A 16,309-nucleotide genomic window follows, 5' to 3' on the forward strand; every position below is an offset into this window, starting at 1 on the left:
CTCACTATCCCTTGTGCCACAAGATTAACAGAAACCAGCCAACAAAAGAATTGTCTCTATAATTGATGCTGTTTGACACCACGTTCGCTGCCATGTCTCCATACAATGGAATCCTGAGAGGTGTAATTTGGTGAGGCACCAGGTCCAGCACCATTTGCAGAGAAGGTTAAATACCCTGACAGTTTAAGTGATGTGAAAACTACATTAATGCTGTAGTGTAGATACATGCTGAAGCTCTGTATTCAAGTTCCTTTTGTCAGTGCGTTGTTTAACTCAGAGGTTGGAAAAACTCTCTCTCTCTCTCTCTCTCTCTCTCTCTCTTTCTCTCTCTCTGCGTCAACAGCCTTTTGGACACAGGCCAACCTCCCTCCTTCTCTGTTCTCCCTCCCATTCCCAAACCCTGGAAAACATTAAAAACTTTGTAAAGATTCACATGTCCAAGGAAGAGTTGGGATCTCCCCATGCTGCTTCCACTTTCAAGATTATTATCTTCTTGGACACGGCTTGGACACTCTTCCCCCTCAATTGAGCGGTTTTATGATCCCTCTTTTTCTTTCTCTCCTCCTTCTAGCTGATGGATATGAAATCATAGCATTATCTTCAACCGATGACTATTGCATCTAGTTTGGAGACAAAGAAGTGGCACAAGAAGAATACCAGAGAATAGCTATCTCCTTGCTCCATCCTCTTCCTGTTGGCTTGACCATCAACTTTGTTATTTTGGAAATTTCAGCTGCCATGGAAGCGCGAAGGATTCGGCCAGGCTGACAGAGGGCTTCAGAGCAGCTGAGGTGGAATCTGCGTAAGTTTCCATTTTCCTTCTTCGGTCTGTCTGCACGTTGTTAGACAATGTCCCCCTCCTTCTCTCGAGTCTGGCAAAGTCACTCCATGTGTTTGCAGCTGTTGCATGAATCGCTCTGCATGTTTTCCCCTTCATTGTGTTTCTCGAGCTATCCTAATTTTTTATTTTTTTGCACAAAGAGAAATAAAAGAGAGTTAGATCTCCAATCTGATGTTTATTATTATTATTATTATTATTATTATTATTATTATTATTATTATTATTATTATTGGGCCAAGGCACACCAAGCAAAAGAACCACATGTGATTTTTTATATCAGTAGCAATACTAAAACTTTAATAGGAAAGATGTCAGAGTGCAAGTCTATGGAAGCTTAGCCTTTCCCCTCCATCATAGATAGGACTTGCCATAATAAATCAAGATTTAAGGAAAATTGTTTGAATATGCTTTACCTGAAACTGAATACTGTTTTTAACCAGAAATACAAGTATTTGAAGGGTTGCGTGGTTTCTCCTATCAGGAATGTTTTGTAGCTAGACATGTTTCTAGGCATGTATTTTTTTTTGTTATCCTGTATGTGAAAGACCTCTATTATAAGCCAGTGGTTCCCAACCTTTTTTTGGACCAGGGACCACTTGACCAGGGACAACTCACCAACATTAGTACCAAAAGGGTTACGAATCAGTTTTTGGTCAACTTTAGATTCAGTTTGGTTATTTGGGGTGCTGATTCAGAAAATTGCATTGAATAGACCACATCAACTCCAGTTTCTGATACAGAACATATGCCATCCAGTAGTTGCCATCTGCTTGCCCACAGAAAATCCTATTTAATAATCTAGAGCTGATGTGGTTTTTCCAAGGGGGCAGGGCTGGTCAGCGACAGGGAAGGAGTGGCAGGCAGCATGAAAGGAGTGGAAATAAAATAAATTAAATTAATTAAATAAATAAAGATGAGAGAGGCTCACGGACCAGATTTTCATCCTTCTGGCCCACTGGTGGCTCATGGCCCACAGGTTAAGAACCACTGGCCTAAGCATTGAATAAGTGACTACTACTACTACTACTAGACAAGTTTCTAGCTCGAAAACATTCTTGATAGTTATTTCATTAGCACTTACCAAAATGTCATACTGAAACAACCAGGACAAGAGCCAGGCATGCACATATAGCTTCATAGCTAATCAATATTTTAAAAGAAAACAATGGGGACATAGGCTTTCTTCATAAAATTGTTATTTAGAATGGTGGAAGTCAATTTTGAAGACAAAAATGTCACTTTTCAGGAATGGTGTTTGTCTTTAAGAATATATTCTGCTCCTGTCTGAACCAAGCAGTTCCTATGGATTTCTTAATAGCAGATCTAAGGAAGGACTTCATGGGAAAAGTCTGCTCTGTGCATACACTTTGTTTCTTCAAGTTTGTCCTTGAGTTTCTCATTTGATGGTAAAAGGACTCTCCAAGTTTTGTTTCTGACCATTAATGTATCATAATACAATCAGCCTTCCATGTTTGCTGGGGTGAGAGGCACAGCCTCCCTATGAATGTGGGGAAAACAATCAATGAGACATCTACTTTTTTCAAAACTTAGAGAATTGCTCTCTAGGAATCTCTGGATCTTCCAGCACATGACCAGCTTCTTCTGGAGTTGACTATAGAATCATGCTGAAGGAATTTCTAGATTCTCCAGCATGACTCTATTGGTCAATTTCCAGTGGAAGTTGATTGTCGAGTTGCACTGAAGGACATAAAGATTCCTAGAGAGAACATTTTAATCAAATCCATGAATAACAACATGAATCTTACTGGCGAATCTGGGGAATTTTTCTGTCCTAAGAGAAGGCTTCTTGTGGGAGACCTCTGGGAATGTTACTTAATTGCAGTATTCCATCATTAGTTGAAAATGGGACTTTTTGAGGTCAACTTCCCATGGGTCATATCCTTGTTTTAGCTCAGCATTGCTCTCCAGTTCATGGCACTTGGCCCACTAAGAAATACAGGTTGACTATCCCTTGTCCAAAATGTTTGAGTCTAGAAGGGTTTTGCATCTGGGATTTTTTCCCATATTTTGTAGTACCTGCATTTAGATGTATGCAAATAAGAAGGTATCTTGAAGATGGAATCCAGGTCTAAACATGATATTTATTTATGTTTCATATAGACATTTTACACATTTTCAAATGTTTTTCATGAAACAAAGTTTATGTGCTCTAAACCATCAGGAAACAAAGATATCACTACATTTATTTACCACCCACACGGAAAATTTGGGCTTATGGGGTATTTTGGGTTTCAGATTCCCAGTTAATGGATGTTCAACATACATTGACTTTCTTCTCAGTTTCTCTTTCTTCAGAATTCTTCCACATTTTTTCCTCTACCTTCACTTTGACAATTAGGACAATAGGTCAATTAGATCAGATTAAGAGAACATGGTTATACAGAAGTCTCAAGGTTCAAAGTTTAGGCTCTAGGCTGTATTTAAAAAATAATAATTAAAAAGGGATGAGGAGGACCTTATGAGAACCTAGAAAGCCACAGCTGATCTGGCTAGAGAATACTGAGATAGATAGGTTATTAGCATGTTTGTTTTGATTCAGCAAAGCCAGATAGGAGAACACTACCTGGTGGCCTTTAGATGATCATTATCACTGCATTTCCATCACCCTACTTACAGTTGCCACCTAAATGTCACCTGAAAAGTGAGATGATTTGATGCTTCAATGCTACCTGCAAACTGGTTTGTAGGACAGTGCAGTGTGCATGCTCCTGTTCCAGCACTATCACCAGATCTTGACTGAAGGAAATATAACTCCAACATAAGCCACTTATGGTCATATTGTCTTCTTGCTGTTTGCAGAATTTGATAAGAAAGTGCATGAGAGATCTCTGCAGGGTTGCTTTGCAATCCCCACCCCCAACTGCCTTCTTGATTGGTGGATTATGGTGACAGGAAGATGTTGGCCAGGAAGAGCATCATCCCTGAAGAATATGTCCTTGCACGAATTGCAGCAGAGAACCTAGGCAAGCCACGCATCCGGGACCGCCCACGCAAGGCCCGCTTCATTGCCAAGAATGGAGCATGCAACCTGGCCCACAAGAACATCCGAGAGCAAGGGCGTTTCTTGCAGGACATCTTCACCACTTTGGTGGACCTGAAGTGGCGCCACACCTTGGTGATCTTCACCATGTCCTTCCTGTGCAGCTGGCTCTTCTTTGCCATGGTGTGGTGGCTGGTGGCCTTTGCCCATGGAGACATGGAAATACCTTGTGCCAACACTGAAGATACTAGCAAGCGGAAGCCATGTGTCACCTGTGTCAGGTAAAATGTATTTCTAAAGGCAACATATGCAATGCTAAACCACTAAATACTGAACTGCAATCAAGGTTAATGCCATTCAACTGAAATAGGTCCTTGGTATCTGTTACAGTTTAATCCCAGGACCATCCTTGGATAACAAAATCTGTGGATGCTCAAGTCCCATTATATACAACAGCATAATAAAAATGATATCCACTATCTAAAAATGGGAAAAAATCAAGCTTTGTTTTTTAGCAATTTGTGGGGGAGGGGGAGGAATATCTTCAAGCCTTGGATGATTTTATGGATGCAGAATTCAATTATATGGAGGGCTGGTTGAAATAATTGTAGTGCATAGACTAGGGACCCAATGCAAAGGTATTGCTCAGGACTACAAATATATGGTATGCATCTCTATGTATTGAGGGAAGTGTATGTTTAACAATGCCCATACTATTACATGCATTTCATGTGCATTGAAAGCTAATATGTCACTGAGACAGAAATATATGAAATTATATGAAAAATAGTTTCCAAATTGGTTTTTCAAGTGCTGGGTGTTAAGGAAAAACTACAAAAAAATATAGCAGAGCATCCAAAATACAAACAGGATACTAATAGTTGAGCAATTAGCTCACAAGAAAGCAGAGCGTGAAGTGTTGTTGGATGCAGCTGAAAAGAAATTAGAGCTTAGGCACGCAAAGATGCAGAGTCCAATGTTAAAAACCACAAAAGGTTTATTTATAATAAAAACACTAACTGCATTCCTTAATAACCAAGAACTGAGTCTGAGCTACTCTAACACCCATCTCTTCTAAGGTTTCAAAGAGAGGGGGAAATATCATGCACTACATCCCTCCAGATACACAAGCAGAGAGAGATCTCAAAGCACACAGCACATACTCAGATGTAAGCAGAAGCAAAGCCTTGCAGTAGAAACATATCCATTCTACACAACCAATCAGAATGAGAACAGAAACAGAGAGGAGAAAGTAAATAGATGCATTCCAACTGTCATACAAGATACAGTCTGATTTAAGCTAACTAACTTGTTCCTCATTCAGGACTAGAGATTTGGGCAGTGTGGGGTTGAATCCCAACACGGGAAAGCTCTGATGAGAAGAATCTGCAATAGATGGTAATTTTATCTTAAGGGTGTTCTGCACAAAATTCACAAGAGAGCATTTTGTGCAGAAAATGGTATTTTCTATGCAGAAAATATATATGTAGAAAATATTTCTGTGTTTCTAGCACACAAAAAATGATTTGTGAATTTTGTGCAGAATATATACTAAACCATGAATACTCTTCGAATATTGTCGAAGGCTTTAATGGCCGGAATAACTGGGTTGTTGTAGGTTTTGGGGGTTTTATTTCGGGCTATATGGCCATGTTCTAGAGGCATTCTCTCCTGACGTTTCGCCTGCATCTATGGCAAGCATCCTCAGAGGTAGTGAGGACCTCATTACCTCTGAGGATGCTTGTCATAGATGCAGGCGAAACGTCAGGAGAGAATGCCTCTAGACCATGGTCGTATAGCCCCCCCCCCAAAAAAAAAAACCCACCCTAAAACAACCCACTCTTTAAATACTTTTTCACCATGGGAAGAAAACTTGTTAAAATTACTCTCTGCTTCCTTTGTGAACTGATTTAACAAATATTACACTAGTAGTGAGAAAACTTGATTCATGATATACTATATTTCTCTATGCAGTGATTTGAATCACAGGGATTGTCTTAGGCCCCTTCTACACAAATTATCAAATCAAATAATCCACATTATCTGCTTTGAACTGGATTATATGAGTCTACACTGCCATATACTCCAGTTCAAAGTAGATAATCTGCATTTTATATGGCGTGTGGAAGGGGCCTCAGACTGAATCTGCACTGCCATATATTTCAGTTCAAAGCAGATAATCTGGATTCAGAAAATAGATTATATGGCAGTGTGGGATCTAAGATTTCAAGATCAGGCAGAATCTGGTGCCCACTGGATATAAATGTGGCAGTCCATTCATACATAATGCCCAGAGTGTCCTCTCATTGTATGTCAGTGTTTTATAACCATGTGCTGCTACTTTTTCCATCTCTTCTCCTCTAGGTCCTTCACCTCTGCTTTCCTCTTCTCTATTGAGGTCCAAGTGACCATTGGTTTTGGAGGCAGGATGATGACCGAAGAGTGCCTCTTTGCCATCATTGTCTTGATTCTCCAGAACATTGTGAGCTTGATCATCAATGCTGTCATGCTTGGTTGCATCTTCATGAAAACAGCTCAAGCACACCGGAGAGCGGAAACCCTGATCTTCAGCCGGAATGCAGTCATTGCTGTGCGTAACGGTCGGCTCTGTTTCATGTTCCGAGTGGGAGACTTAAGGAAGAGCATGATTATCAGTGCCTCAGTAAGAATCCAGGTCGTAAAGAAGACCACAACGCCCGAAGGAGAAGTCATTCCCATCCACCAGCTAGATATTCCGGTTGACAATCCCATGGAAAGCAACAACATTTTCCTAGTGGCCCCTTTGATTATTTGCCACATCATTGACAAACGGAGTCCTCTTTATGACATCTCTGCCAATGATCTGGCCACCCAAGACCTAGAAATTATCGTAATACTTGAAGGTGTGGTGGAAACCACAGGGATCACCACCCAGGCGAGAACATCCTACATATCAGAAGAGATCCTCTGGGGACATCGCTTTGTGCCCATCGTGACGGAAGAGGAAGGGACTTATGCAGTGGATTACTCCAAATTTGGCAACACAAGCAAAGTGGCAGCACCCCGGTGTAGTGCCAAGGAGCTGGATGAGAAACCTTCCATTCTCATCCAAACGCTCCAGAAGAGTGAACTATCTCATCAGAACTCTTTGAGGAAACGGAATTCAATGAGGAGGAATAATTCCATGAGAAGGAATAATTCCATGCGAAGGAATAACTCCTCCTTCATTGTGCCAAAAGTCCAGTTCATGACACTTGAAGGGAACCAGAACACAATGGAAACATGACGGATATGAGACCATTACTCATAGCTGTTTTGAGGAACCAATAGTGTTATTTCATTATTTGTGTAAATAAACCATGACTATAAACTTTTGATGAAATCAGGACATAATAACGACAGGTCAAAACAATAGAACAAGGATTAGGAAATATGTGGCTAGCAAGTAATAGTTGGACTACAATCAGGGGCGGCTCAACCCATTATGCAAAGTAAGCATTTGCAGTATAGTTGATTTTGCCCAGGGGCGCTCTTGAGGTGCTCTTGGGGGGGGGGGGGGATAGACCTTGACATATGCGAGTTGTAGTTACTGGGATGTATAGTTCACCTACACTCAAAGAACATTCTGAACTCCACCAATGATGGAATTGAACCAAATATGGCACACAGAACTCCCACGACGAACAGAAAATATATATATCAGTGATTGGTTGGGGGGTGGGGGTGGGCAAAATACTGTTTGCTTACAGTTGAAAATTACCTAGGGCCACCTCTGACTACAGTTCCCATCATCCCTAACCAAAAGAGTCAATGACAGGGGTTGAGTAATTGTAGTTACACTAAGAATTGAAGGACTTCATATCTTTCTTTATTTCAGGATTCCATATTCCCTAATCCTGAAACAAAGAAAGAGGGAAATACTATGGGTCAAGTTTGTAGCATTTTACTGTGGCCTGAGGGATGCTCTCCACAATGAAAGAAACTTAATATGGCAGAATTTTAAAAAAATGTTTAGAACAAGGGTAGGCATATGTATGTCTTAGCAAAAAGAAGGGAAATGCATTATGAAAAATGGGGCAAGAGTTGAATGTGTATGTATAGATACAATTTCGAAAACATTTGTTAAAAACTCAATAAAAATATAATACATCTCACCATAAGGGATAAAAGAATGGCCAGGTGAATTGTGTGTTTTTGTTCAAAATGTCAATGGAGAAATCTGAGGGTCTTTCTCTCCTTTGTAATAGTTTTCTTTAAATAAAACAGAAATGGTGCACCAACACTGTAAAATTAATTCAGCTTCAAACTTCTTCAACTGTCATACTTCAATGCTATGGAATCTTGGGAGTTGTAGTTTTAGCTTCAGTCTCCTCTGCCAAAAAGTGCTAGTGCAGTGGTTCTCAACCTGTGGCTCCGCAGATGTTTGGCCTTCAACTCCCTGGTAAACTGGCAGGGATTTCTGAGAGTTGGAGGCCAAAACACCTGGGGACCCACAGGTTGAGAACTACTGAGCTAGTGCTTCACCAAGCTACAAATCCCAGGTTTCCACAGCATGGAGCCATGGCCACCAAAGTGTTCGACTGCATTAATTCTACAATAAAGATAAATCCCAACCTGCAACCAGAAGATATCTTTAAGAAAGGACTATCTTCCACTAAGTAGCATACATGGCACACAAGCACTTGCTCTATCACGCTCAATATTCATGGATACTGTGTGTGCGCATGACAATTCAATCAATTTGAAGAACTGCAGACATTCTAGACAACTTCCTAAGTTCAGGAGGCCACCTTGGATCTCCATTCCATGAAAACCACCTGATGGCTCCATCTACTAAAACATGGCATCACATGCAGGGTTTCTATGATTCAAGAGGGTGCCAAAGCGGAGCAATGGATTCCTTACTCTTCTGATGTTGGCAGATGTGGTAGAGTGGGTAAACCACTGAGCTGCTGAACTTGCTTACCGAAAGGTTGGCAGTTCGAATTCGAGGAGCGGCATGAGCTCCCGCTGTTAGCCCCAGCTTCTGCCAACCTCGCAGTTCGAAAACATGCAAATGTGTGTAGATCAATAGGTACTGCTCCGGAGGAAGGTAATGGCACTCCATGCAGTCATACCAGTCACATGACCTTGGAGGCATCTATGAACAACGCTGGCTCTTTGGTTTAGAAATTGAGATGAACACCAACTCCCAGTCAGACATGACTGGACTTATTGTCAAAGGGAAACCTTTACCCTTCCCTATGGTAGTAGCAAAGTGAGGTGTAGACATGAGCACAGTGGCTACATATTGCCACCTCCTGCCTAAGAATATTACACTTCCTGTTGGGGAACTGTAGCTCAGTGTTGTATGGAAGTAATTTTCACTTTATACATATAGCTCTCCACATTCACTAAGGTTAAGGCTGTATGACCCCTAGGAATCTTTAGGTCCTCCAGTGCAATTCCATGGCCAAGGTAACCATAGAAGTATGCTGGGAAACCTAGAGATTCCTGAAGAGTTCTTATTTCTCTGTCAGTACTCAAATCTGAAAAAGGTAAACATATAAATATGAAAGGCTGCTTGTAATTCATATCCCTGTAGAAGTACCTTGCTTCATTTTCAGAAGGCACAACAGCTGTTTCCCCTTCTGGAAAAAAACAAAAACAAAAGCGCTTCTTTCCAGAGTTATCTCTGCCGCGTTCAGATTGTTGTACTGTTCTCCATGCCAGACTGCCTCTAAAATTGTTTGGAGGCTTTAGCTAGTTGACTAGCTAAAGCCTCCAAACAATTTTAGAGGCAGTCTGGCATGGAGAACAGTGACTAGGTTAACTGGGATTTACTGTACTGAATGCATTATGCTTTGCTGTTTTGAAATGCAAAACACTTGCTGTTGAAATGTGCAATACTTAGAAGCAAGAAGACTTGCTTCTAAGTATTATGCAGGGTTCTTGTGCTGTGTTTCTTCCCTCAATGGACTGGAAATTGCTTTTTCCCCAAGAGCTAGTCATCATCAGAAGCCATGCTCTATGTGACTGTGACAGCGCGAGTGATGCCACCTATATGTAGAACTGTTAGTTGCAAGATTTAAACCATTGTATCATGCTTAATCCTGCCCTTTTACCCTGCTTATGTATAGTTGAATTGATTGGTTATTTATAGCTGTCAATCAATGTTGTTTGCACCAGTTATATTGCTGCCTCAGCTCAATTGTTTGGCTCCACCTCTTCTTAGAGGAGGGGAGCGCTTTACTTTTCCATTCCGCCATCAGACTTTATATCAGATGGACGTGAGAAAGAGACTTGGCTCTAAAAGTCCCTGATTAAGTTACCTCTCAGCACCAATTCTGAGGTTCGTACCCTTGAGACTTATGCTTCATGTTCAAATCAACCTGGACGACGTTGAGAAGTCTCAAGCGCCTTCAAACCAGTTCTTTGGCACCAGAGGAAGGCTTTGTCCCTTCATAATATAGGCCATTGGAATTGGGGTTGTGATTATTCCGATATTCACAGCCATTGAGAAAGAGGGGCCTGGAAAAACTTCTCAGCTGCAAAACTCCTTGGACCCAAGACAACCAGAGACTGTAATGTATATTTTCCTTTACACCTTTGAAACTTCCAGCTTATTGCCTTAAAGGGATAACGCTTTGTGAACAATAAAACCTATTTTGAGTTATCTACAGTGTTTTGGTCCTTGGGAGTTCCAGTTTTCCTAAAGGAGGGCAAGAAGCAATCCCCTGGGGAAAGATGTCACGTCCATGCCTCTTTCACTAAGAGTTATAGCCCCAGGCCCGACGGCACAGTGACTTCAGGGATAGTGTGCTTTCAAGTTGTTTTCAAATTATGGCAACCATTTTGAATCTATCACAGGGTTTTCTTGACAAAATTTGTTGAGATGATGCTTGTCTTTATCCTCCTTGGAAGCTGAGACAGTGTGATTTCACAAGGTCTCTTAATGGGTTTTCATGGCTGAAGAGGAGTTTGAATCATAGTCCCATGCACAAATCAGTGTCTCTATGGTGCAGAAGACTTGGGCCCCTTCCACACAGCTGTGTAAAATTCACATTGAACAGGATTATATGGCAGTGTGGACTCAGATAATCCAGTTCCAAGCAGATATTGTGGATTATCTGCTTTGATATCCTGGGTTATATGGCTGTGTGGAAGGGTCCTAAGAGGAAGGTCAAACTGAGGAAGAGTTATGGTTGACCAACATAATTACAGATCAGGTGGTGGTTGAAGTGGCAGCATATGCAGCATATGCAGTGGTAGGGAAGTTGTTTCTAGTAGGACAACTCTGTCATGATGGGTTTTGAACAGTTGAGCAGACAGGACAGTTTTCATGGTCTTTCTTCCATCCTTTTCTTTCCATTCTAAGGTGCCTTGACACAGGCATAAAAGACCATTACACTGGCATGACTCACTAAGGAGATTTCTTTTCTTTGGTGGCACTCCAAAGCCCTCTCCACCAAGAATGTGCTTGGCAGCCAACTCCTTTTTTCCCTTTTCTTTCCCCAGGGCCAAATCAAACTTGGCTTCTTGACACAAGCTTTTGATAAGATGTCATTTGGAAATGTTTCTCCTCATGCCTTCATATGATGTTTAATTTTAATGATGCTTTATCTATTTTATTTTATTGCTCAATTTATCTAAGCACTTCTTCAAAATACGATGTGTCTTGCCTTTTATTGATGAACTATGTTTTGGCAGGACTGCTGAGTTACATATTTAGCAATCTTGAAAGCTGCATCGACAAAAAGGGATGGAAGTTGAAGTCCCATTGGTTAGTCCCAACTAGAACAGATCCAGACCCCTTCTGCACTGCCAAATAAAATCCAGATTATCTTCTTTGAACTGGATTATATGGCAGTGCAGAAGGGAACTCAATCAACCAGTTGCTGAATGGTGAGTCAATTCATAAGTAAATCCCATTGATTCAGTGAGGTTATTGGTGTTAGAACTAGTAACAAAATTCAGGCCAGTTAAATAACTGCTATCTCTTCTACAGGGATACTCTTTGTCCAGCTTTGCAAATATAACCTTTTCCAATAAAGTTTGTTCCTCCTCAATTCTAGTCTTTGCGATATTGTTTGAGTTCTGGGAAGTATTTCTCTGCGTCAAGACATGTTGTTGTTCATTTGTTCAGTCATTTCCGACTCTTCGTGACTTCATGGACCAGTCCACGCCAGAGCTCCCTGTCGGCCGTCACCACCCCCAGCTCCTTCAAGGTCAATCCAGTCACTTCAAGGATACCATCCATCCATCTTGCCCTTGTTTGGCCCCTCTTCCCTTTTCCTTCCATTTTCCCCAGCATCATACTCTTCTCTAAGCTTTCCTTTCTTCTCATGATATGGCCAAAGTACTTCATCTTGGCCTTTACTATCCTTCCCTCCGGGAGCCCCCGGTGGCTCAGTGGGTTAAAGCACTGAGCTGCTGAGCTTGATCGAAAGGTCGCAGGTTCGATTCCGGGGAGCGGCGTGAGCTTCCACTGTCAGCCCTAGCTTCTGCCAACCTAGCAGTTCGAAAACATGCAAATGTGAGTAGATCAATAGGTACCGCTCCGGTGGAAAGGTAATGGCGCTCCATGCAGTCATGACGGCCACATGACCTTGGAGGTGTCTACGGACAACGCTGGTTCTTTGGCTTAGAAATGGAGATGAGCACCACACCCCAGAGTCAGACATGACTGGACTTAATGTCAGGGGACTACCTTTACCTTTACCTATCCTTCCCTCCAATGAGCAGTTGGGCTTTATTTCCTGAAGTATGGACTGGTTGGATCTTCTCGCTGTCCAAGGCACTCTCAGCATTTCTCTCCAACACCACAGTTCAAAAACATCTATGGTAAAGTATATCTCATTTGAGGCTTTGGATCATAGTACAGTAGAGTCTCACTTATCTAACATAAACAGGCCAGAAAAATGTTGGATAAGCAAAAATGTTGGATAATAAGGAAGAATTAAAGAAAAGCCTATTAAACCTCAAATTATGTTACGATTTTACAAATTAAGCACCAAATCATAACGTACAAAGTAGGAAATGCCGCCACAGTTTGCTTTTGCTTGAACCTACTGGGAAGACAAGGTTCCCCCTCTTACTCCACTCCTCTTACCTCTGCTAAGTTACCTTAGTGCAAGCTGCTTTTGCTTTTTGATAACTGCATAACAGACAAACGGGTGTCAGTCCTCAATCTGTGCATTCTAAGGTCTGTTATATATTAAGGCCCGCAGAACTTCATCAGCACCTACAAAGTGTACTTTGGGAACAATTTGAAATTGTTACTGTTACATGACAAAATTTGAAAATTTGGGAAAGAGGGGAGGAACACCACTTGCTATTGTTATGGAAAATTATATTTTTTCCCCTTTATAGCTGTGAGTATTTGGGAGATGAAAAATAAGGTGTTTTTGAAGGAAACATTGAGTACATTTTCTTTTGCTTCCTTATAATCAACCAAACTTCAAAATAGGTTGCTTTATAATGTCCAACTTGTGAATATGTTATGATACTTATTATGTTGGACCTGCGTGTTTCCATAAATGCCTCCTTAACAGAACTGGGTACAGTTAAATATCATGAGCTTGGGGGAGCTGTAATGTTCAGTCATAGCCAGAACTAAAATGAACATAGACGTGTGTTAATTCTAATTAAAAGTCCAATGAGGGGAAGAGTTTAAGCCCAATCTTCAACATCTACAGTTGGGCAAAAACCTTATTTTCAACCCTACAAAATTTGCTATGATGTATTAAGGAACTTCTAAACAGATCATGCCTATTTTGAAGATAATATAGCCTGACTGCTCATTGGAAGGAAGGATAGTAGAAGCCAAGATGAAGTACTTTGGTCCCATCATGAGAAGAAAGGAAAGCTTAGAGAAGAGTATGATGCTGGGGAAAATTGAAGGAAAAAGGAAGAGGGGCCGACCAAGGGCAAGATGGATGGATGGTATCCTTGAAGTGACTGTATTGACCTTGAAGGAGCTGGGGGTGGTGACGACTGACAGGGAGCTCTGGCGTGGACTGGTCCGTGAAGTCACGAAGAGTCGGAAACGACTGAACAACAACATAGCATTCAGATATTGAGCCTATAGGTGGTTATGTGGACACCACTGGTGAAAGCTGACTGGACCTTCACAAACTATAGAAGATCCTGGTTTTATCTCTTCATTGCTTCCACTGTCCACCATCTGCTACATTTCATTATCATTTTCAACTAATGCATTCAGTGGTGATCACGTAAGTTGTCTGCAGCTATAGGGACCTCCACTCATTCAACACAATGACACAAAATTACTAGAACCCCTGAACAACTGCTGCATTGAGGAAATAGGCTAAGGTTGCATCTAGATTGGACATGTAATCCAGGGCCAGTCTGAAAATTATGTGTTGTAGTTCAGCCTGTGATTGTGTCTGATGTTCATGATGGGAATGGGATGAAGGGTTTTCTGGGCCTGGGTCTGTTGGCAATGGGGATGAGGGTTTGCCTGGGCCTGACTTAAGCCCAAACGAGAGGCCTGAGGTGTCTCATAAAGATCCACAAGGTCACATTCCTGGGAGAGGCCCTCAACAGTCTTGCTCTGAGAAACTGTCTTCTGAAGCTGAATTGTCAGGTGCAGAATTTAATGAGAATGAAGATAGAAAACAAGTCTTTTGTAAACAGAGGCAAAGGTCTCAGGTGCAATGAAGGTCAATTCGTCTGCAGGAAAAGAGAGATAAGAAACCCTTATCTGGTTGTAAGGGCAAGAGAAATGTTTTCCTTTTGGTTCTGGGGTCAGGAAATGCTTTATATTGATACAAGGGAAAGAGTTGCCTCAGTCTCATCAACATGGAATTTCGCGATGGTCTTGCTTTCAAGTGTTCCTAGTTTCATGTACCAAATTTTGCCAGGCTCCTGATCTGTGTATTGGATTTTCATGCTGCCTTGTTTTATGGATTTTGTACCCTTGAATATTGTGATTTACCTTGTGCCTTGAAGGTCATGGACTATTCTTTATCTTGAGACTATTCTGCTTTTACCATTTTTACTGCTTTTCTTACATTTATTCTTCAATAAACTGCTTGCTGATTTTATCAGGTTGGTGTCGTATTTGAGGTCAGAGGTGTTCCTGTTCTGGAGAACAACATTAGGCTCCAAACTGGCCCTGGAGTGACCATGATGGTGGCCAGACACACTGGGTCCAGTCTACTGTTGAAACACATTGGCGTCCAGCCACATTAGATCTGCTTGGACATCACTGTCACTGCCGCTACTGTCCATCAGCCACAGAGCTCACTGTAAAGTGTCTCATTCTCATAGTTCTTTCTTCCATTAACAATCCATTAATGGGTGCAGTACAAATATGGACTATAATGTAATATTTTCTGAGCTTCCTCCATTTGGGTAGCCATTTTTGGATTTTAAGTTTATATTCAAAATAGTGATTCAATAAATATTGAAAAACTTAAGTTCTCATATGTCACAGACAATCCTTTCTAAATTTGGTTGAAAGAGAGACTAATCTAAACAGCACCATTTCAGTAATTTATTATAAACGAATGTTCATTTCCCTCCTCCCTTGCCTTACTATAAACACCTGAAGAATACTTTTACTGTCTTTTAATCTAAATGAGTCCCAATACTAAAGTAACACTAAGCTACGTGCTAAAATGTTCAATTTTTCAGACTACCATGATTGTTTATATTAGAAAATTCTTTCCTATTCCATTTTCAGCACATAACTGTTACTACAGCACTAAATTCCTTAATCTTCACTTAGCTTTCTGTGTATGTTTTAAATCAATCACATAAGCATTTCTACTGCAGTCTGATGTAAACCAAGGATGATAGTTCTTGCATGGCTTGAAGTTAGGTGAAAAATGTTTTCCAATGTCTTTCAATGGTGGGTGCACCTAGACTGTAGAATTAATGCAGTTTGACACTACTTTATGACATGAAGTCAATGCTATAGGATCCTGGGAATTGTAGTTTGGTGAGGCACCACCATTATTATTATTTTATTTTATTTTTTGCAGAGAAGTCTAAAGACCTTCTAAACAATGATTCCCATACTGAGACTGCATTTTCATGACTTACATTTGAGTGGTAGTTGAGAAAGCAAGAGATACTTGGCTTGGACATTTAAAATACCGACTTGGATATTGCAGAAGGAGATATCTATCCAATATTGCCTTGTACAGCTCTTTTCTCCAGGCACAGGATGCTTCTAAACAACTGGAACAGGCTGTGATGGGGAGCATAATCGGCCCCATCTACACTGCCATATAATGCAGTCCAATGCAGTTTATTTATTTATTCATTTGCCATATTTATATCCCGCCCTTCTCACTCCGAAGGGTACTCAGAGTGACGCATGTCAGGGTACAATTCGATGCCGTACAACACATATCTGGCAAATAAAACATATACATTAAAACAACTGCTATAAACATTTCAACATTAAAATTATTAAAATCACATAAACCAATATTATAGGCTGTTCCAGTTATCATTGCACCATTCCACATTCCCAT

At 40.9% G+C, this 16,309-nt stretch overlaps 1 protein-coding gene across 1 annotated transcript; it reads left to right on the forward strand.

The window, feature by feature from the left end:
- The first annotated feature begins 411 nt into the window (after positions 1-411).
- KCNJ8 (potassium inwardly rectifying channel subfamily J member 8) lies at positions 412-7,367 on the forward strand. Its single transcript, XM_060776532.2, has 3 exons — positions 412-802; positions 3,662-4,123; positions 6,207-7,367. The coding sequence occupies exons 2-3, from the start codon at positions 3,759-3,761 to the stop codon at positions 7,105-7,107; spliced, it is 1,266 nt and encodes a 421-aa protein (XP_060632515.2). The 5' UTR covers positions 412-802; positions 3,662-3,758; the 3' UTR covers positions 7,108-7,367.
- The last annotated feature ends 8,942 nt before the right edge of the window (positions 7,368-16,309 follow it).

Source organism: Anolis sagrei, chromosome 5 (genome assembly GCF_037176765.1).
Source record: "Anolis sagrei isolate rAnoSag1 chromosome 5, rAnoSag1.mat, whole genome shotgun sequence".
Lineage (NCBI taxonomy): Eukaryota > Metazoa > Chordata > Lepidosauria > Squamata > Dactyloidae > Anolis > Anolis sagrei.